Source organism: Lepisma saccharinum, chromosome 20 (assembly GCF_977018435.1).
Source record: "Lepisma saccharinum chromosome 20, izLepSacc3.1, whole genome shotgun sequence".
Lineage (NCBI taxonomy): Eukaryota > Metazoa > Arthropoda > Insecta > Zygentoma > Lepismatidae > Lepisma > Lepisma saccharinum.
Genome location: NC_139248.1, coordinates 13,162,117 through 13,184,151, shown reverse-complemented (window position 1 = coordinate 13,184,151; position 22,035 = coordinate 13,162,117). Strand labels below are relative to the sequence as shown.

Here is a 22,035-nt window from a genome sequence, read left to right as displayed (position 1 = left end):
TTTGTATATTTATATGCAGTAAACCCTCGTTAACACAAACTCGCTTAAGACGAACACTCGGTTAACATGAACAAAATGTTGCTCCCGGCAGGGAAGTATTATATCTTATAGAAAGTTTTATCGGTTAACGCGAATTTCGGTTACCACGAACTACGAACTGTTTTTTAGTCCGTTGCGTCATTAGATCTCATTTAACACGAACTTTCAAAGTTTTTCATAATTTTTTTCTGTGGTTCCTCTGTCGTTCCTCTACTAGGTATGTAAGAAATCACTCAACAATCTCTATCATCTTGTCAACAATCAACTTATACAGTATTGTAACCAACAGATTCAGATCAACAATGTGTTCAAATGTGTTTTTCTATTCTTTAAATAGCCAGTACAAGTAACATCAAGATTAAAACATGGGTACAATTGCTCGACAATCGCGATCATCGCGTCAACAATGAACTTATATGTATTTAACCAACAAATTCAGTTGTGTGTTCAGATGTGTTTTTCTATTCTTTAAAACGTAGCCAGTACGAGGAACATCAAGTTACAAGCAGTAAGACAGGAGTGATGGCCAAGAGGAAGCAGACAGGCATAGATCTGCAAACAAAACTGACAATCCTAGAGGAAGTAGACCGTTGTGCATTGAACAAAATGACAATTGCTGAGCAGTATGGAATTGCCAAATCTACATTATCTACAATACGTAAATACGTAATACGTATTGTAAATGGTTAATGTGTAGAAAGAACTGTATTGCAACAATAAGATTTGAGTCCCCGGTTAGCACGAATTTTTTTTTTTAACACGAACTCTTAATTTTTCGGTCCCTTCGGATTCGTGTTAACGAGGGTTTACTGTAAAAGGAAACCGGAAAATTAATGGCGGTCGCGTTTTTCACAATAGTGCAACCTCGAGAGCGCAGGTGTTTGGAAGATGAAACGGTATATGTATCGGAGGAAAGTGTGAAGGTATAGTTGCATTATGTTTCTACGAGGTACAGTTTGCATTATGACTTGGTGTATTAAGTTCCTTTTATTCACAAATATACGTATCAGGACTCGACCTACAGTTTAAAGCTGGATCCGAACCACTATGTACCTCCACCAAGAATCGAACACGGACCCTTTGATTACAAGGTGGCGACGCAACCGCTGCGCCATAGTCGGGGAGGCTTTCTTTCTTTTTTTTTTTTTTGGGTGATACGTTTCTACGAGGTATTATACCTTTTCATCTTCCAAACAGCTGCGATCTCTCGGTTGCACTATTGTGCAAAACTCTCGCATCATTCACCTTTGACACGCATACAATATAAACCCTCTTTCATTTTATATAAATATACAAAAAGTTTATTTTCATTTACTTTCAGCCTTCGTTATTATTATTTATAACAAAATAACATAATTTATTCACCCTCCACTTCTATTCACTACATGTCAAACTTGTTTACAACTTTAGTGTACACACGTGCACTTGTTTACAACAATAGGGGATAGCACTTAATGTAAATTTATTGTTCATAGGGTTCAACTGGGGTGGATACTACTAATGTTGTCCTGTTTGTATTCTCGACATTCCTGTTCAGAGCTGATCGCGTTCCCCCTCCAAGTCGTTCATGTATCCCTGGGGGTACGCGAACCACAGTTTGAGACCCACTGGCATAGATGATAAGATAAACACATGACTCTTATGGCCTGTCCAGGGTTTGACAGGGACCTCTGGTGTCGTAGCACGTTATGATGACCACTACGCCACCTAGGCCAGCGCTTGTCTCTTAGGAAGGTTTCAGAACGAAAAGATAAGCGACAGGCCACAAGAAACACTCGAGGCCTATCGCTTGGAAGCTAACTTTCAGAAAAAAATGCCCCCTCTCATACCGAAGCGACACGACATGCTGCATGTTTCGCTCGGACTGTCGCCCTGGTCTACAGGTAGCGCATGCGCAGAATGACTTTCTAGACCGGATGGGACTCGTGTCGCTTGTCACTTCGGTGTGAAACCCCCGTGTCGCTTAAATATGAGAGCTACTGAAGCGACAAGTAACACTCCCATTCCAGTCTATAAGAGAGCATTCACTGCGCAGACTGAGGCGACACAATGGACGACTGTGAAAACAACCCAGTACGAGCGATAAGCGACACGTGCAGATATTCGTGCCACTCCTGTACGAAAGTTGCATTCCTTTCTGAGCGTTCACTTGTCACGCGACAAAAGACAAACGTATTCTCAAGTACTATGAGAATACATTTCCGTACAGCAGATGGCATGTTCTCTTATATAAGGATTTTCATATGCAACAGAACAACATTTACTATGAAAAATGTAGAACAATTCCAATCAATTGCAATAATAACAAAAGTCAATAAATATACTAGTAGCAAAGAAAATTGAAACAACAGTCACCTTCACTGCTAATTTTGATGCGTTTTCAAGTGCCTATATTAGAGATTTTAGTGTATATAAATCCGCCACATATAAAGTTAAATCGCTATATTTTTCATTAATTGTTAAAAATGCTATTAATTTTTCCCTGGAAAAATAAAAGTTGTTATTTGTACGAGGGTTTTCACATAAGGCATGCCCTAAGGTTCGCCAACTAAAACAGAAACTTAGGAAACAAACAAAGCCATGTGTAGCATGTACATCGTACGAAACTTCTATACAGTTCTACAAGAAGTTAACTAGTGTTACCTTTGTAAAGATGTAACGATGTCCGGTCAAAAATTCCAAATTACAATAAGTGTGTATTTATTTGTAATTGGAAGAAATGCGGTTTTTCTATGATTGAATCAATCATGAAGCTGTAGTACTGCATTTACTTATTGATGTAACCTCGTATATATTTGTTAGTGTTCTTTCATGCTTGGGACATGGACAGGAAACGGTTTCTTTCTAAAGGGTTTGTGCGGGGCACGCTCTGCTCCTAACAAACGCCAAAACTAAATGCTAAGAGTTCTAAACCTTGCCCTCCTAACCTAAAACCTAACAGTTCCTAATCTACAATTCTGCTTAAGTCTAATAAAGCATATGTGGTTAGATTAGGAGGGCAAGGTTTAGAACTCTTAGCATTTATTTTTGGCGTTTGGTAGGAGAAGAGTGTGCCCCGCACCAGACCCATTCCTAAAGTTAAGTCAAAATTTAGAGTACGTTATAAATACGATAAGTACTGTTCAGTTCTATTGCAGCCAATTGCACAATTTGTTACATTTTTGCCGTTTATTTTATCTAAGAGACTTCTCCTCTAAGTATTTATTGAGTACATAATTTAAATTTTCTCATAAATTTTTATTTTTCTAAAACGTTTTAATATTTCTGCTTTAATACAGTATTAAAGGATTTCACAAAATATTACTTATCACGAGAAATATAAAATCGTTTTTAATTAACTTATGTTCCGACATCTGCATTCGCTATTTCGTAACAAACTAAACAATATCCAAGCATGTTCAAAAGGTAGGGTTTCTCATTTGTGGAACTGAATCCCGTGCATTAATTCAGGCATATATTTCCATCCTTTAATATCAACTGTCTCTACCAAAGAGAATATTAGATCGTTGGTTGTCGGAGCGACATAAATAACGTCGAATTCTCGAACTACTCCGTAGAACGTTAGAGAATGAAGATATCTTAAGATTGATTAAGATGTCAGGTGGAATTCAATTCACACAAGATGAAGGAGGATATGTAAAGAATATTGGTTATTCAGTGTTTGCAGTGGCGTCAAGGGAATTACGATTACGTGAGCTCATGGATGAACGAAATACTTTCCAAAGGGCTCTCATTTTTATCTTTCCTTGTTCATAGATTCTCTTCTATTCTATCTTTCTTCCTCTCTATGTCTCTTTTTCTTTGTATATTATATTCTCTTTTTTCTTCCACTCTTCTTGCTTCTACTTGCACTTTTTGTACCTTCTGTTCTCCCTCTCTCTCGGTTTCTCGTTCTATTTTGTTCTTCCTACATTCTCTCCCTCTCTCTGTCTCTTTCTTTGTACATTATTTTCTCTCTTTCTGTTTCTTCATCTCTTCTAGTTCCTAATCTTCTTCCTCTCCCTTTCTTCCTCCATATGTCCTACTTTTTATACTACCTTTCTCTCTCTCTCTCTCTCTCTCTCTCTCTCTCTCTCTCTCTGTTTCCCTATTTTTTCTTACTTTCTCTTCCTCTCTATGTCCCTGTAAATTATTTTCTCTGTTTCATCTTCTATTTTTGTTCCTACTTTCTCTTCCTCACTCTTTCTTCCTCTACATGTCCCACTTTCTATAACTTCTTCCTTATCTCTGTTTCTTCCTCACATTTCTTGTTTCTACTTTCTATTCCTCTCTCTCTGTCCCTCTTTCATTCCTTCCTTCTTCCTATCTCACTTTCTCTCTCGTACTCTGTTCCTTTTTCCTTCTCTCTAATTTCCTTTCATTCTATTTTCCTTTTTCTTTCTCTCTCTCTCTCCCTTCTTCATCTCTGTCTCCTTTTATTTCGATCTTTCTTTCTCTTTCTTTCTACATTCTTCTCTCTTCCATTTCTTCCCTCTCTCTGTCACTCTTTCTTCTTTTCCTTGTTATTAGTTTCTCTTTCTTTCTACACATTAAAGCTGCTTAACATAACTAAAAACAAAACGTGAGGACTTATATCTCTTTGCCCTAGGTTAAAAGCTGAGGCTGCAAATGGACACTCAGCTCATATAAGGGCAACATACGACCCTACAGAGACGTCAGAGCTCGTTGGCAAACAACATTGCATTTACTGGCGTGTATTGCGTGCTGTGGGGCGGGCGCCATGCGAAGGTCAATTCGAGCTGTACAGTCTGCCATATAGTTCTTATCAGATTTTTAACTTTCTCATTTGACTCCCGCCGTACATGAAAATATGACAAAATATAGTGCAGTGAATACTAAAAATACATAAGTTCGTCTTATGGTCAAACTTAAGAATCCCGGGTTCGAATCCCAGCGTTCTTTGTGAATGTCCCTTCACCAATTACATCAAATTCATAACTCATATTCATCTTCGCCTTTAGCCAAAAGCAGAAAAGCGAAGTAAATTAAAGCAAATCAATTAATCAAACTTAAGAAATTCCTGGACAACTAAATGACAAGTCTTGCTAAATATTTCCGATCGTAATTTATTGACTTTCTTTAAAATAGAAATGTTACTATCACACGGACGAAGAGACGCACATTACCCTTTTTTTATATATTTATCCAGAAACGAAAGTTTTAGCTCCAATTGAAAATTGGCGTAAACGCCCGAAGCGCTCACGGGAAAAGCCGAACGTCGAACGATCCATAGACGTAAAAAAAACTTTATAGAGGAAACTCACGTCCACATAATTTCGGACGAAGGTTGTTCAGAGTGAAGAAAAATGAGTTTTCGTAACCCCACCACTGAGCAGGAAGTACGTGTAGCAGCACTTGAACGGCATTGGTCGATTTTTAGACTCTGCGCTCACGAGATCATCAAAACTACAACGTCGATGCATATCGACCTAAGCAGCGTGGGTTCGAGACAGATACGGTAGGCGTCAGTATTTCCAGAGAGGCTATTGTGCGCTGTTAACGTTCGTCGAAGGTTATTGTATCTTTCTGTCAGGTAAGTCGGCAATATTGTTGTTGTTATAGTTATTATTATCTTCATTATATCCTAATGTGGAACTACTTTGAAATGCTTTACAAACAGATTGATTGATTGATTTAAAATTGTTGGGTGCGTCGCCACATTAGGCCATTAGGCCCTTCAATGTTGTAAAAGGACCTGAGCAAGACAAGCACATGACATTAAAAAGTAAGAATATACTAAATGCTTCCTCACAAGCAGTGGAAGAGACCAGCTCAAGCTAAAACCTTTTGATAATGCTTTGTAAGTAGCGGTGATATGAAATACAGTGGCGACGGTTGAGTGCCAAAACTGGGGGAAAGGATAATTTCTCTCGGTACTCGGTTCTCAAGGCTTAGAATTAAGAGGCTATAGTTCGGGACAAAGTGAGGGCAGTTTCCCCCCCCCCCTTAAACGTCGCCACTGTGAAAATACGCTTGAAAAATACACATTGTACTAAAAAATGTGCGATATGAAAAATATAATTTTCAAAGAAGGCGGTAAGATGTCGTTGTAAGTCATTCAGGAGTTACTGTCGGTGAAACAGATATTAACTACTGTTTTTTTTAACAGGAACCGTATTTTTTTTGGTAGAATCAAATTCTACGTAAAACATTGACACTTTTAATCCCAAGAGTCTTGATAAAATTGTACATTTAACAGTCCTTACAAACAGCATTTGAAAATGTTAGTTCCTATGGTTTAATTTGGTGACAATGAGATAGCTAGTGGGATGCTTTGCCAACACTTCGATATATCGCTTTCACTTCGAGCACTGCAGGGTGCGAAATCCTGGGGGGACGGGAGGATTTCCCCCAACCAACAATCTTTGCCTCAAAAATCCCCCCACCAAAAATTTCCCGTGGGGAGAGTTTTTGTTATAACAAACAAAAGATAAGGAATTACTTTTAGTTTCCAATAAACTTTACTAAGAATAATATCGAAAACACACAAATTAGTGTGGTTGCGAGTGTTGAATGCTTTCTCTCTCAAGAGATCATTAACAAAAATACATCAATACGCACAATGAAAGTAAAACAAGAATGTAAGACAATAATAACTTGAAATCTTATTGATTTATATTAACATAAAGCAAAAAACTAATTAAAAACTTATATATAATAAAACCACTTCAACTTTTTCATAATTTATTAACATCTTTAACCGGTTAGTAAAGGAAGTAGTTGCTGCTTCATAATGAAATGTTCTGTGTCATCACCAAGCTTAACAGGCTCGAGCACAGGTCACAAGAGTCCCAGGTTCGATCCTCAAATTGAACAAAATGTAGTACAGTAAAACCTCGTTAATCCGGATCCCGATAAACCGGACTTCGCTTAATCCGGACAGGCAAAAGGAAAAAAAATAGCAGAATGCAAGGTTTTAAATGTGGCTAGAAGTCAACAATCGCATTGTATGTACAGTATTGCTTTATATTTTTCTGTACTGTATAGGTGGGTTTCATGTGACGTCAGGATTCGCACAGCCGCCATGTTTGCGGCAAAGCTGTTTGTCGTCTGCAAGGAAATACCCAGCACGCAGCGTTCGTTACACCTGCGCCAAGTGCACGTTTGTTGTTAGTACTGTGTAAAATGTCGATAACATTGCATAAAAATGCAACGAAAAGGGTAACTCTAGTTCACCTGTGTTTATTTACTTGAACCAGCTACATGGAATCAGTTTGTTTTCGTATTTATTAGTGGTTCGGATTCCGCTTGAAATATTTACAACCAGTAAGTAACCTATGCTTCCCGCTCGGGGTGGGAGAGAGTGGTCATGGACGACCTTGAGTACAGATAAACTGAAAATTCCAAGACTCAGCCATTATCTTCTGTTTCCTTTTAACGTGTGTTCAAGCGCAGTAATTTGAGTTGTTCAAAAGCAGTAATTTCACTCCTTGCTTTAACAATTTGGGATATCCAGGCCTCAGCGACGGAGTGGTTAGCACACCGCACTACGATGCTAGGGGTTCCCGGATTCGAGTCTCGGCCTGGGCATGACTGATCTTAACGACTAGCCAAATATAGCAGAAAAACGAAGTAAAATAAATCAATCAATATGAGATACTTTGATATATCATTAACATACTTTAACCAAGCAGTGCTTTTTTCTGACAGTACGCAAAACCTACTACCGACACCTTTACTCATGAATAGGATAACAATTAATAACAGTTTGTGTTAATGAATGAAATATAAATAATCAGGTACAAGCGTGCAATTATCAAGATGAATTCAAGTTTGAATGTTATCATTTTTATCGTCAAACTTATCAACACCTTTCTACCAGATAAAACAATAACGAGAAAACGCTACTTTCAACCAGTACAATCCATTTGTACTAAAAGTCACAGAGAAATGTGATATATGAACTCACCTGAAAAGAAATGTTTACCCCACCGCACTGTACTGTTTGTTTTGTTCATTATTGTTGGCACGATTTGTTCTCGCCAGGACGTGCGTATTCTAATCAACAATCGGAAAATTCTGTACCGTGAATTGCACCTTCTATTCTTTCTTATAAATAAGCTAGGATAAACGTGAGTGCCTGTTAGACCTAAACAACATAATATTGCATCGTAAAGAAGGTTCAAATCTCCCGCCCGCCAGCTTGAATCCCTCGATCCCACAATGCAACAGTTTGTGACGTAGGTCAAACACACCTATAGTGTATTTAGGCCTATGCCCTTTAAATACACCATAATAGACGTGTTTAGTTGCTATAAACGGATATTAAATGCACTTTCTACTATTCTTTGAGGTTATTTCAGTTAATCCGGGCTTTCGTTAAACCTGTCAACTTATCCCTCCCATTAGTCCGGATTAACGAGGTTTTACTGTATACGTGTATATGCTGGAAGAGCTAGAAATTTTTCCTTTCATATTTTCAAATGCAGAACTTATTTTTAAAAGGCCAACAAGAATAGTTCAAAACTTAACAAAGTATGCTAGTTGAGGTCCATTTCTTACAATTTCGTGTCTATTCTTCTGTATGAGTAACTTGGACTTCCACGATTTTCCCTAACTTCCTTTACAAAGGTGCGACATACTGATACTATTAGTAACTCAATTAACTTCCTCGTAATTTCAACGTATTCCTTACTGTCGCGGTTAGACCAAAAGCTATAGAAAAAAGATAATCAAAATACTGCTCGTTCTGCCACCTATACTTGTTATTGCGAAGTTTGAAGATCGATAGTGTCTGTCTCAATCTGAACCTGGCACGAATTGAATATTCACTTCCCGCCACTATTATCAGATTGAACCGGTTGATAAACACCCCCCCCCCACTTTCTTTCTGCTCTTTTTGAAGATTACCACGTGACGCAAAATCGATTCGTGTTCAGTGGAAGTGTCATTTATGGCACTATACGTAATACTTCTGAACTCACCTTCATTGCAAAAAGGGTTCGCAAGAACTGGAAGTCAATGTTGCCAACCCCGAAAAATATATCTGAATTAAAAATAGAGAGACAGGGAGCGAGAGGCAGATAGAAATGAAATAGAGAGAGAAATTGAGGACTAAAAGTGGTAAACGTTGTAAGTGCCAAAAGCGAAAGTGTTGGGAAATCTCATCGTTCCGCACATCAGCCCGTAAGAACATGCACACTAGTGACCTCTTTACACGCCCTTTGAACTACTTAGAGGGCTACCAGCCACATTTTACGTTTACCACATTACGAAGCATGGCACATTTCACAGTTTAACGTGGAGAACGGTGTTTGAATTATTGTGGCACATACAGCGTTTACCAATTTTAGTCTTCAGTTAAGAAAGAGAAATATTTATTGACTTGCTTTATTTTACTTCGTTTTTATGCCACTTTTGGCTAATTGCGAAGATGGGAATGAGCGATATCATGGAATTGATGAATGTACATTCAGAAACATCCATGCCGGGATTCGAACCCGGGACCCCTGGTGTCGTAGCGCTAACCACTCCGCCACGGGGCTGGCAAGAATGAGAAATAGAGAGTATGCCTCATCTCTCTCTCTCTCTCTCTCTCTCTCTCTCTCTCTCTTTCTCTCCCAGACAAAAAGAGGAATGGAGGGAGAGAAAGATGGAGTGAGACAGGGAAAGAGTACACTTGTCAATACTTCGTCCACCCTTGAGACCCCGAAACGAAATTCGTTGGGAACGCCACTGATGCAAAGTAAGAAATTGCAAGAAGCACTGACAAATCTCTGAATACGCCACTGGTTGCAAAATACGGAAATTGCTTGCTTGGTTAGCAGAGTGAAATCATTTTTCCTCGTGTAAAAACCCTCCAACCTTGATACAGATGCATCACCGCTGTGGAATTCCACGGGACAATGGTGTTTCCTGTTTCAATGTCCAAACGATCCCACACGTGACAAATCAACACGTGTCAATTCGTCACACAATCAATGCTAATGCCTTCGCGACAGCCTTCCGCGATTATAAACAGCAGGAGGACAATCATTTGTTGCTGCTGATTGTTATTTACTAGCCTGTGAGTCACTTCCGTCTTATCTCAACGAGGAGAAAAGAGCAGTGGTATCTCAGTTATACGTAGGGAACGGAAGTTTAGGTAAATAAATGTTGTTGTTTTTTTTACTGCGATAAGATAGAGACCCTCGTTTTTGCCAAAATTCTGATCATAGCCTTATATGTCAACACAGCAAATTTTATTTTTTTCATAAAAGCACATATTTTCCAGTTTTCCGTATGTAAATACATATTTTGCAAATTTTCATTTTTAATACATAAAATCGCTCATTGACTTCAGCTACCTCGAAATCCAAGAAGGAAAAATGTTTATTCTCCGCACCTCTTTCATATCGAGAGCGTTACGTTTGTTTTGTCTTTGAACACACTCGCTGGCAGACTTCTACGATCCTATTGGGGGAAAATATTACCCCCACTGGATCTAACGCACAAGTGCTAATGTCTAAATGTACAGAGATTTTGTGGGGAAAACCAAGGTTTTCAAACGTTGTGCCAAATTGCATGTCTTTTGGAAGGAGGTGAAGTAGAGGAAGAGGAAGCTTTGGAAAACTTCAGCGTTAGAGGCATTCGTGCTTCAAATATGCAAGAATTGTTTATTGTGACGTGGAGCGATCTTTCTCACAATATAAGATCCTTTTTAGAGATAATCGTCACAGATTTACAATAGAGAAGTTGGAAAAAACTATGGGGATCCACTACACATAAAGTTCCGTTCCCTAACGTATGAATACATACTTACATACACACACATAAAATAGTGTGTATATATATATATATATATATACATACACGTATAAATATATATATATATACATACACGTATATATATATATATATATATATATATATATATAGTGTAGTGGTATCGTCGTCGACTTGTAATCAAGGGGTTCCGGGTTTCAAAATCCGGTGGAGGCACACAGTGGTTCGGATCCCATTTTCAACTGTAGATCGAGCCCCGATTACCCCTTCTGTGCATAAAGTGGACTTAAAACAACAACTCAATATATATATATATATATATATATATATATATATATATATCTTCGAAAGTCGGTCATACACTCTAGGAGTTTTGATCATCATATGCCGCAATGTAATCTACGAAGTCTTATTTAACATAAAAAATGCATAATTTTACCTTTAGCATATAAAACTCATGTTTCTAGGGTAAGAACATAAAATGTTCATATTTTAGACAATCCCGACAAATAAAGCTTCCTTAGATAGATTTTTCATATATTTTATTACATAGGGCCTCCCCGATGGCGCAGTGGTTGCGTCGTCGCCTTGCAATCAAGGGGTCCCGGGTTCGATACCCGGTGGAGGCACAAGTGGTTCGGATCCCACTTTAAACTGTAGGTCCAGTCCCGATTAGCCTTACTGTGCATAGAGTGGACTTAAAACACCAAATCAATCCAATCCAATTTTATCTCATCTCCTGTGTGTGCCTAATTTAATGGGTTTCCTTAGCGTACCCGTTGAACAAAAATTTCAAAATTACAATAGCATGTAGGCAATAACCCTCGAGAGACTGCCTGCCCCACTCCCATCGACAGAAGTACATGCGTAATCAAACAGTGTCGACGATTTTCCTCTAGTTGGCACAGGTTTCCCTAAACATTACCATGGTACCCAGGGCCGTACCCAAAATATTTTTAAGGGAGGGGCCAGATCCAAATTGTGTGTATATATGCAACCAATATACGTATATCTACGTAAAGGGTTACAAAATATTTGTAATGTTTTTATTTAGTCTTCGGCTGAAATTAATTCTTGCTTTCTATTAATAATGAGTAGGGCACGGAAGTTGAGGAAAATCCTTTTTTTTCCTAGTGTCCGAAGACGAGGCCCAACATAATATATGTTCATTTTGGGTCATTGTAGGCCAGAAAAAGGTGGGTTTTATTTGTCCTCTTTTGCCTTTTTCGGCGTTTTTTGACATATTGGTCCTTTTTTTAGCCTTTTTTTAGGTCTTAACGGCTTTTTTTGCAACTTCACCTTCTTTCGACTACGTTGTTACTGCCCATTCTCAATTCGAATCATCATCAGTTCATCACCTCTTAAACATCCTTTCTGTAGTAAAGAAATAATAATAAAAAATAATATATTTAAACCATCCCTGAAACGAGAGAAAAACATTTTTGGACGACTGAAGCAGGTACGGTACAAGGTCCTTTAACCGTAACTTGTCTGGAAGGTCGCGCTGTAAGTGGCAACTTTCTCTTGTTTTGAAGCTTTCAGGACGGTGTATACGACCAGACAGCACGCGCCTACAAAGATCTCAAGTCAGATAAGGAGGCATATTCATTAAATATGTAATTAAAACTGAAGTTATTAATTAATTTGGATCACATTTATACGTCCTTTTTTCCGTTTTTAGCTCCTTTTTTTATATTTTTAGGTCTTTTTATAGGTCCTTTTTTTTGGCAATTTATAGGTCTTCAACTTCCTAGCCCTAATAATGATATATATGTATAATTAAAATTTCATATTTATAATGTATTGCATTCGTATTTTATCTTTATTTTTGTATATGTTGCTAAGGCCACTACCCAGGGTGTCTTAAAAGAGGGCGTGGTAGGAGAATTTCAGTTATTGTTTTAGGTACACTTAGGCTAATCCGCACTGGACATACAGTTTGAGGTGGGATCAGAACCACTATATGCCTCCACCACGGTTTGGTAGACAAGGCTTAGCATTATGCAGGGGCGAAAGTAGAAAAAATATGGGGGCAACTGTCCTCCCATGCCCGCTAATCGCCGCCAATCTTGTAGCCTTTCATCAATGTTACAAGACTAAAACTACCAAATATTTCAGCGCAAACAGCAGACCTTAGGAACCTACCTCTCTCAACAACAAACGTATTCATATTTACAAAAACAAAACTGATTTTTTTTTTACTAATTTGTTATTTTCGAAGCTTTGTTTTTGTTCATATTAAAAGATTTCATGGTTCGATGGGGGGCATGGCCCCTCCCCTGGGTACGGGCCTGATGGTACCCATTCGTACACCGAGGACAGAAGGATGGCGCCTTAGACCGCGTGGCAACGGTGGAGGACACTACATAGTAAGGACAAATGTAAATATTAGCTCGGAATTAACCTCCCAGGTGCTTATGTATTAGCCAAGGAAAATTTCCAGCGCGCCACAAATTCAAATGTTTATTTCGATAAAAACAATTCTCGGTAAGAATGTAGAATACAGAGAATGTCTCCAATTTCGTTAATACTTGGTATACTAACTACTTTTGGCCTTCTAATCACGAATCTGTTCTTAAAATGCAGGGGTCACGTGTGGAAATTTTACATTGTGCACGGGTAGCTCCACAAACCATTCACGGATAGCCCCACGAACAATTTCCGGTAAGGTTAGGTTAGGCAAACTTAGTTAAAATTTTGTTCGTAAAACAATGCGATACAGCTCTAAAAAAATCCACTTATATCGGCTTTTTTTCGATTTCCACACGTGACCCCTGCATTTTAACAACAGATTCGTGATTAGAAGGCCAAATTTAATTAGTATACCAAATATTAACGAAATTGGAGACATTCTTTATATTCTCATTACTAGCTGTTGAAGCATTTGAAAATTAGATCTTGAGAGGAGACCACAGAGCGATTTCAAACAGTACGTAATGATCACACTCATGGGCGTCCGGAAGGGGGGCAAGGGTGCCACGCCCCCACCCCACCCCCTGGAAAATGAATGTTTACCTAAAAATTATATATTTCACACATAGTTTCATTTCAGTCACAGTAATTTATGTTAATCATAAATTCGTTGAAGAAACATGATAATTTAAGAGTGAAATAGTGTTTTTTGAGAGGGCATCACTATTTTGGAGGAAAATATGTGTCCTTTGCCCCCCTAGAAAAAAATTATCTTGCTTGCCCCTCCTGCGGACGTCCATGATCACGCTTCCTAAGAGGCACCAACACGTTGCATTGCTTTCCAAACATGACGATAATATCACACACACCGAAACATGCAAACGCGTACAACTGCATAACATTTTAAACACAATGAAATGTCACACTTATAGAGACAAGTTTCGAAATACTCTACAAAGAATACATACCCATTGCCGTGTGTTTAAAAAGTAAAGATTCAACTACACTCTATACCCTGTCCCAACTATCTCTGGAGCAGGCGAACGGAAACATGTCTCTGCGCAAGTACTGACGTGAGACGGCCGCAACAATGAACATGTAAGAGGAAACGGGAGTGCGTGGAGGGGAGAACAAGTGCAGTTACCAGCCTTCGCAGCAGAGTGTACTGCTTCTGCTCCCTCCCCTTCTCTGACGCTATGCGCTGCCTTTCTCCATACCTGGGACAGGGTATAGTTCACAATCCAAAGATATAATCACTTGCTAACATGGCCACTGTCGACGAAGACAGTCATGCACAAAAAGTTATCAATTCTCCATGTTCAGAAAGAAACCAGTTATTGACCAACAGGGACCAAGTCGTCTACACATTTTGTTTAATCTAAAGATAATTTCTTGACGCAATGCCACCAACAAATAGCTTAATCAGTTCAAAATAGAAAATCACACGAAAAAAATTGTAAGCTTCCCACCAGGAGACTCGAACGTGAGCTCGTCATGGAGACTGAAGCCTTACCTCCAGCGAATTTTTTTTTCCAGTCAGCTTGTGAATGCGGGTTCATTTCTTGCTCTCTGATTGGCTGTTGGAAAGTTATGGTGCTCTAACCTAACGTACAGCGCAAATAAGATATTCTCACAATCAGAGCACCGTAACTTTCCAACAGCCAATCAGAGAGCAAGAAATGAACCCGCATTCAAAAGTTGACTGGAGAAAGAAAGAGCGAAGCCCCACATAGCCGCGGCACGCGACAGGAAACAAAGTAACGAGATATGTCGACATCAGCTACGAATTTGCTAATCATGTTCGTGACATAAATGCTGTATATTCTAGCCAAGTAATTTCGCTACCAGTCGTATACAGAATAGGGATGGCCAAACGGATCCGGGTCTGAAAGTTTCGGATCTGGATCCGGATCCGAAAGTTCCGGATCTGGATTCGGATCCGAGAGTTCCGGATCCGCGGATCAAGGTTCCGGGTCTGAAAGTTTCGGATCTGGATCCGGATTCCAGAGTTCCGGATCCGAAAATTTCGGATCTGGATCCGGATCCCAGAGTTCCGGATCCGAAAATTTCGGATCTGGATCCGGATCCCAGAGTTCCGGATCCGAAAATTTCGGATCTGGATCCGGATCCCAGAGTTCCGGATCCGAAAATTTCGGATCTGGATCCGGGTCCGAAAGTTTCGGATCTGGATCCGGATCCGGATCCGAGAGTTTCGTATCTCAATCCCATTATAATATTACCACACCTTAAAAGGTATTATGATCTTCGATTACAAAGAAATTTTTCGTTAGTCCTACAATAATTTTTTTCAAGTGTTGTTCCTAAAATACTTTGCTACGCATCGGCTAACACACTCGTGCACAAATGTCCGAGGTGATTTTGTATATGCCATTGAAACGAATATGTATTCATTCGAATGTATTGGAAATGAAAACACACATAAATGTGAGACATTCCATTCCAGGATGAAACCTTTAACACATATAACAAGATAGAAATGTTATACAAAAATTATACAATTGTTCTACAGTTACAGTTTTACAAATTAAAATAAAACATTATAATATATGCAGTGTTAAATAATTACAAAGTGTAAGACTAACAAGGGAGGTTATCTAAGTGTCCCCCTCCGATTTCCATGAAACTTGGCAGTATAGTGGGGCCCAAAGGAAGAATTACGTGTTTTTTTTGTTTCAGCTAAAAAACGGTTTTAGGGGGCAAAACCCCCTCAAATGTCAAGATGAGGACAAATTGAAGTGAGGATCTGACCCCTGTGTCCCTCCCATTTCCATGAAACTTGGCAGGTGTATAGTGGGGGCCAATGCAAAAAATACGTGTTTTTTTGTTTCAGCTAAAAAACTGTTTTAGGGGGCAAAACCCCCTCAGATGTCAAGATGAGGACAAATTGAAGTGAGGATCTGACCCTGTGTCCCCCTCCGTTTTCCATGATACTTGGCAGGTGTGTGTATAAACGGGCCCAAATGAAGAAATAAGTGGTTTTTTTTTGTTTCAGCTAAAAAAACGGTTTTAGGGGGCAAAACCCCCTCAGATGTCAAGATGAGGACAAATTGAAGTGAGGATCTGACCCCTGTGTCCCTCCCATTTCCATGAAACTTGGCAGGTGTATAGTGGGGCCCAATGGAAGAAATACGTGTTTTTTTTTTCAGCTAAAAAACGGTTTTAGGGGGCAAAACCCCCTCAGATGTCAAGATGAGGACAAATTGAAGTGAGGATCTGACCCCTGTGTCCCTCCCATTTCCATGAAACTTGGCAGGTGTATAGTGGGGCCCAATGGAAGAAATACGTGTTTTTTTTTCAGCTAAAAAACGGTTTTAGGGGGCAAAACCCCCTCAAATGTCAAGATGAGGACAAATTGAAGTGAGGATCTGACCCCTGTGTCCCTCCCATTTCTATGAAACTTGGCAGGTGTATAGTGGGGGCCAATGCAAGAAATACGTGTTTTTTTGTTTCAGCTAAAAAACTGTTTTAGGGGGCAAAACCCCCTCAGATGTCAAGATGAGGACAAATTGAAGTGAGGATCTGACCCTGTGTCCCCCTCCGTTTTCCATGATACTTGGCAGGTGTGTGTATAAACGGGCCCAAATGAAGAAATAAGTGTTTTTTTTTTGTTTCAGCTAAAAAAAACGGTTTTAGGGGGCAAAACCCCCTCAGATGTCAAGATGAGGACAAATTGAAGTGAGGATCTGACCCCTGTGTCCCTCCCATTTCCATGAAACTTGGCAGGTGTATAGTGGGGCCCAATGGAAGAAATACGTGTTTTTTTTTTCAGCTAAAAAACGGTTTTATGGGGCAAAACCCCCTCAGATGTCAAGATGAGGACAAATTGAAGTGAGGATCTGACCCCTGTGTCCCTCCCATTTCCATGAAACTTGGCAGGTGTATAGTGGGGCCCAATGGAAGAAATACGTGTTTTTTTTTCAGCTAAAAAACGGTTTTAGGGGGCAAAACCCCCTCAAATGTCAAGATGAGGACAAATTGAAGTGAGGATCTGACCCCTGTGTCCCACTCCGATTTCCATGAAACTTGGCAGGTGTGTGTATAAACGGGCCTAAATGAAGAAATACGTGTTTTTTTGTTTCGGCAAAAAATTTGTTCTACGGGGCAACCTTCAAATGTCAAGATGAGGACAAATTGAAGTGGGGATCTGACCCCTGTGTTCCCCTCCAATTTCCATGAAACGTGGCAGGTGTATAGAGGGGCCCGAAGGAAGAATTACGTGTTTTTTTTGTTTCAGCTAAAAACTGTTTCAGGGGGCGAAATCCCCTCAAATATCAAGATGAGGACAAATTGAAGTAAGGATCTGACCCATGTGTCCCCCTCCGATTCCCATGAAATTTGACAGGTGTATAGAGAGGCCCTATGCCCCCTGTTTCTTCATATGCCATATTTACGTGGTTTCGGGGTCAGATCCCCACTTCAATTTCTCCTCATCTTGACATTTGAGGGGGGGGCCTCTATACACCTGCCAAGTTTCATGGAAATCGGAGGGGGAGACTTAGACCTCCCTAGTAAGTGTATTAATTAATTATAAATCGCACACGCGCACACACACACTATATATATGTGTGTATGTATATTATATATATATGTATATTAGCAGGTAACAATATGTTATAAGCAGATTCTTACTTTCCAAAGAAGCGCATGTGGGATGGCAAAACGGATCCGGACCCGAAAATTCCAGATCCGGATCCGGATTCGAAAGTACCTGATCCGGATCTGAAAGTACCGGATCCGAAAGTTTTGGATCCGGATCCGAAAATTCTGGATCCGGATCCGAAAGTTCTGAATCCGGATCCGAAAGTTCTGGATCCGGATCCGAATCTGAAAATTCCGGATCCGCGGATCCGGATCCGGATCCGAAAGTTCTGGATCCGGATCCGGATCTGAAAATTCCGGATCCGCAGATCCGGATCCGAAAAATTTTAGGATCCCTAAGGATCCGGAACCAACCGGATCCGGATTTCGGATCCGCCAGGATCCGGATCTGGCCACCCCTAGTACAGAGTAGAATGCAGTAAATATCTTCTTTCTCCAATGACATCAAAAAATCGAAAAACTACGAGGGGTATCAAAAAGTTCGTGCAATCTCCTGGAAGGAAACAAACTAGAAACCCCCTCGGATATGTGTATTGTAGTACAATGGTCCTTCTAGGTCAAGCACACAAATTTTTGTCTGTTTTGGATGTTTATTGCTATCCTTTATTGACAGATGAATAAAGAAAAGTGTCGTGATTTACAAAATTGAGGCACGGAGCGTCATCAAATTCCTGCATCTCCACGGGAAAGCAGCGATGCAAATTTACGATGAGATGAAAGCAGTGTACGGGGAGGAAAGCTCATCCTATGACATGGATTTCAAATGGAAACGGCAGTTCCAAACCGGTCACATGGTAATTTCCGATGCCCCTAGGACAGGGAGACCGTCCTTCACAAACGATGCCACATTGATGGAGAAAGTGAAGAAGATGATAATGGAAGACAGGAGAATCACGATTGAAAGTGCGATGTCTGTAATCGGTGTTAGTTATGGGTCCATCTGGAATATCATCCATCACCAGTTGCACCTTCATAAAGTGTCGGCACAGTGGGTGCCAGAATTGCTCACCTCTTTCCAGAAGAGGACTACAGAGGAAGAAGCACTAAAGATGTTAGGCCGCTGTGAGCTGGATGAAGAGGATTTTTTCAGCAGACTGGTTACAATGGACGAAAGCTGGATGTACCTTTATGACCCAGAAACAAAGGAGATGAGTAAGCAGTGGAAACACAGCTTCTTAACTCCCCAAAAAGGCAAGAGTGCAAAAGTCAGCTGCTAAGGTGATGCTGTCCGTTTTCTGGGACTATGAGGGAGTCATCCTGACGGACTACCTGACACAGGCTCACACAATCACAAGTGACTATTAGTGTAATCTCCTAGCTCGGTTACGTCAAAAATTGAAGGTGAAAAGGCGAAGAAAGCTCACAAAAGGAGTCCTGCTATTGGCAGACAACGCACCAGCCCATTCTGCCCATGCATCCATTTCGAAAACAGTTCAATTAGGATACGAAATTTTGCCCCACCCTCCATATTCCCCAGACCTGGCACCGAGTGACTTCTTCCTCTTTCCGGAAATGTGGAAAGGACGCCACTTTGACACGAGGAATGATGTCATTTCTGAGGTGGAACAGTGGATTCAGGCCAAAAATGCAGTGTTCTATAAAAACGGCTTACGCAAGGTGAAAGACCGCTGGCAGAAATGTGTCACCAAGCATGGCGACTATGTAGAGAAGGACTAATACCACCATGATTTTGTACTTGTCCAAAGTTGTTTCCTTCCAGGTGATTGCACGAACTTTTTGATACCCCCTCGTATAGACACTCGTTTCATCAGCGATAATGCACACGTTTGTACCAAGTAATGACATTTTCAACTTCTTACAAACTGCCGCTTATTTTCTCTCTTATTGAAATATCTGTCTTTAATTCTCTTTGATAAAGCAGCCCATTAGGGTGTGCCTAGGCACACCCGGCACACCTCGTAGCTACGCCTATGATTACAACATAACTTTGCAGCAACACAGAATGAAATCATGTTCGAAAACAGAACTAATCGAAAAAGAAGGAGATATTTTATTTAGCTTACGTGAGTTGCTCCATTTTCCCCTTTGTATTCACGAAGATACGTCACGGAATTGAATCAGCACGCAACCCTACCTTTCGATAGTTTCCGATCGTCAAATTTCACAGGGAGGAAATCTTTCATACGTCACAATCAGGTCGCAAGTTCTTGTTCACGTGACGTATACTTTCTGAACGAACAGATTCGAATTTTCATGTATCGAGGTGTAACGAGAAAGTAAATATTAGATGGCAGCATATATGCTAGAAATAATTCTTGAAGTTTTCCTGGCGGCGAATATTGAAGATGTTTTCTCGGGCAATCAGCCAGGTGATTTCCGGATAGGCTTCCGAGTTTTCGAGAGCTAACGCCACTCTCTCATCTATGAGTGACGTTAGCTCTCGAAAACTCGGTATCCTTTCCTTAAATCACCTGGCTGATTGCCCGAGAAAACCTCTTCAATCATTATCAAGTCAATAATAATATTCAATGTTATCAAGCATTTGAGACCATGCAACAAGCAGTAAGAAAAAACCATGTAAAAAAAATTCGCCCAACGTGGGGCTCGAACCCACGACCCTGAGATTAAGAGTCTCATGCTCTACCGACTGAGCTAGCCGGGCTTGTGAACATATACGCTCGAAATTAACATATTATGGACAGACTTTGGAACTGCAATGATCACATATGATCCTCTGTGATAAGAGTTGCTCTCCAAATAGATGTGAATTTACGAAATGTCATGTGGATCTTTTTTCGCTTCAAAACTGTGTTGCATCTCCTCTGTAGGACCGATTTCTGTCTTTCTCATGCAGTGCAAATCAGTATAAATGATGACGTTAGCGTTCGTAAAGGGGGGAACCAAGGGGCCAAGGTCCCAACTCCTGGAAAGTAAATTTCATTCAATATTTGAATCGGCAGGTTTAAGAAGGGAATAAGTCCAAAAACTAAATTTATGAGAAATCTAAAAGAAGTGTATAAGTGGTAGGGGTTCAATTCCTTCATACACCTTACGTTGATTTCAGGGTTGTTTATCTTCCTCTGGGGACTGCTATTTATATCTTTCTTCACACTCACGTGTAGAGCTACTCTTTCCGATGATGTCGAGTACAAAAGGTCATTTTGCCATTTTTTGATCTTCATTCCCTTCTTAAGCCTGCCGATACAATTGCCTATGTCAAGAATGTAATTTGATTTCAACGCTCAAGCATGTAATTTGATTTCAAAGACAATATTTTGCACTATTTATTATAAGAGGGCACGGCCTTCGGGAAGGAGAGGGATCGGATCGAACAAAATAGCAACATTCACCAAAAAAAAATATTGACTTTTCTTTTACAAAATTGTGGCTGTTTTCAAGATAATTTCTAACATGCTTTTAAAACATGTACAATTCCAAAACAGGTAATCTTTAAGCCAATTTTCATTGCTTTGCAGTTTGCACTCATTTTGTACATTTTTTAAAGTTCTTACAAAGTATAAAACAGGTTTGCCATGGTTTCGATTCTATCGTGTGGACAAAATAAACTTTCACTTTGCATCTTTCAAATTATTTGAGGGGGCTAAAAGAGATACAATTCGGATCAAAGGTCTCCACCCCCGTTCCTGTGCCAGTTTCTTGATCTATCTGGCTACCAATAGCAATTACACAATTGATAATAACAATCGATATTGTATTTGTCCCGTCTAGTTAGTTTCAATTTCTGACTTTCTTTGCACTTAGGTGTCTAGACCAAGGGCGCCGCAGGATTTTTTCTCAAGGGTGGGAGATGGGGAGAGTCACAGAAAATTTTACTATTGTTATTATTGTTTTATTTTTGTTGATTATTAATACTACTACTACTACTTGTTTTTTTTAATTACATGCATTTCTAATTTCCATATTCTGTATACTATCTATATACAATTTGCATAACTGTATACTTAACATTAATTAATGTAGGGCAAAAAGCTGTTTTTTATAGTTAGATAAACAGTGCAAAATCGACTGTAGGCTTAAATGTAACCCAACTTCAAATAATATTAATAATAATACAGTAAAACCTCGTTAATCCGGTCCCCGATAAGCCGGACTTAGCTTAATCCGGACAGGCAAAGGCAAAAGGAAAAAAAAAAGAGCAGAATGCAAGGTTTTAATGTGGCTAGAAGTTAACAAGAGAACTTCCCAAAGGAAAGGCAGTCAACCACTGATGAAATTCTGGTTCAGACTTTGTACTGTACTGTATAGTGTATTTAGGCCTTTAAATACACCATAATAAAC

General features: G+C 39.7%; 2 protein-coding genes and 1 non-coding gene across 3 annotated transcripts in view; 2 read left to right on the top strand and 1 right to left on the bottom strand.

The window, feature by feature from the left end:
* The first annotated feature begins 5,458 nt into the window (after positions 1-5,458).
* The window catches only part of LOC146003828 (uncharacterized), a 110,243-nt gene continuing 93,666 nt past the window's right edge, over positions 5,459-22,035 (top strand). Inside the window, exon 1 of the mRNA XM_083142253.1 lies at positions 5,459-5,572. The gene's annotated coding sequence lies outside the window, so the exon portion shown is untranslated. The remainder of the gene's footprint in view (positions 5,573-22,035) is intronic.
* On the top strand, positions 18,489-18,992 carry LOC146003829 (protein GVQW3-like). The gene has a single exon (XM_083142254.1). It carries the CDS (start codon positions 18,489-18,491, stop codon positions 18,990-18,992), a length of 504 nt encoding a protein of 167 aa, XP_082998380.1.
* TRNAK-CUU (transfer RNA lysine (anticodon CUU)) lies at positions 20,326-20,398 on the bottom strand. The gene has a single exon. It is a non-coding gene; the product is annotated as a tRNA-Lys (tRNA).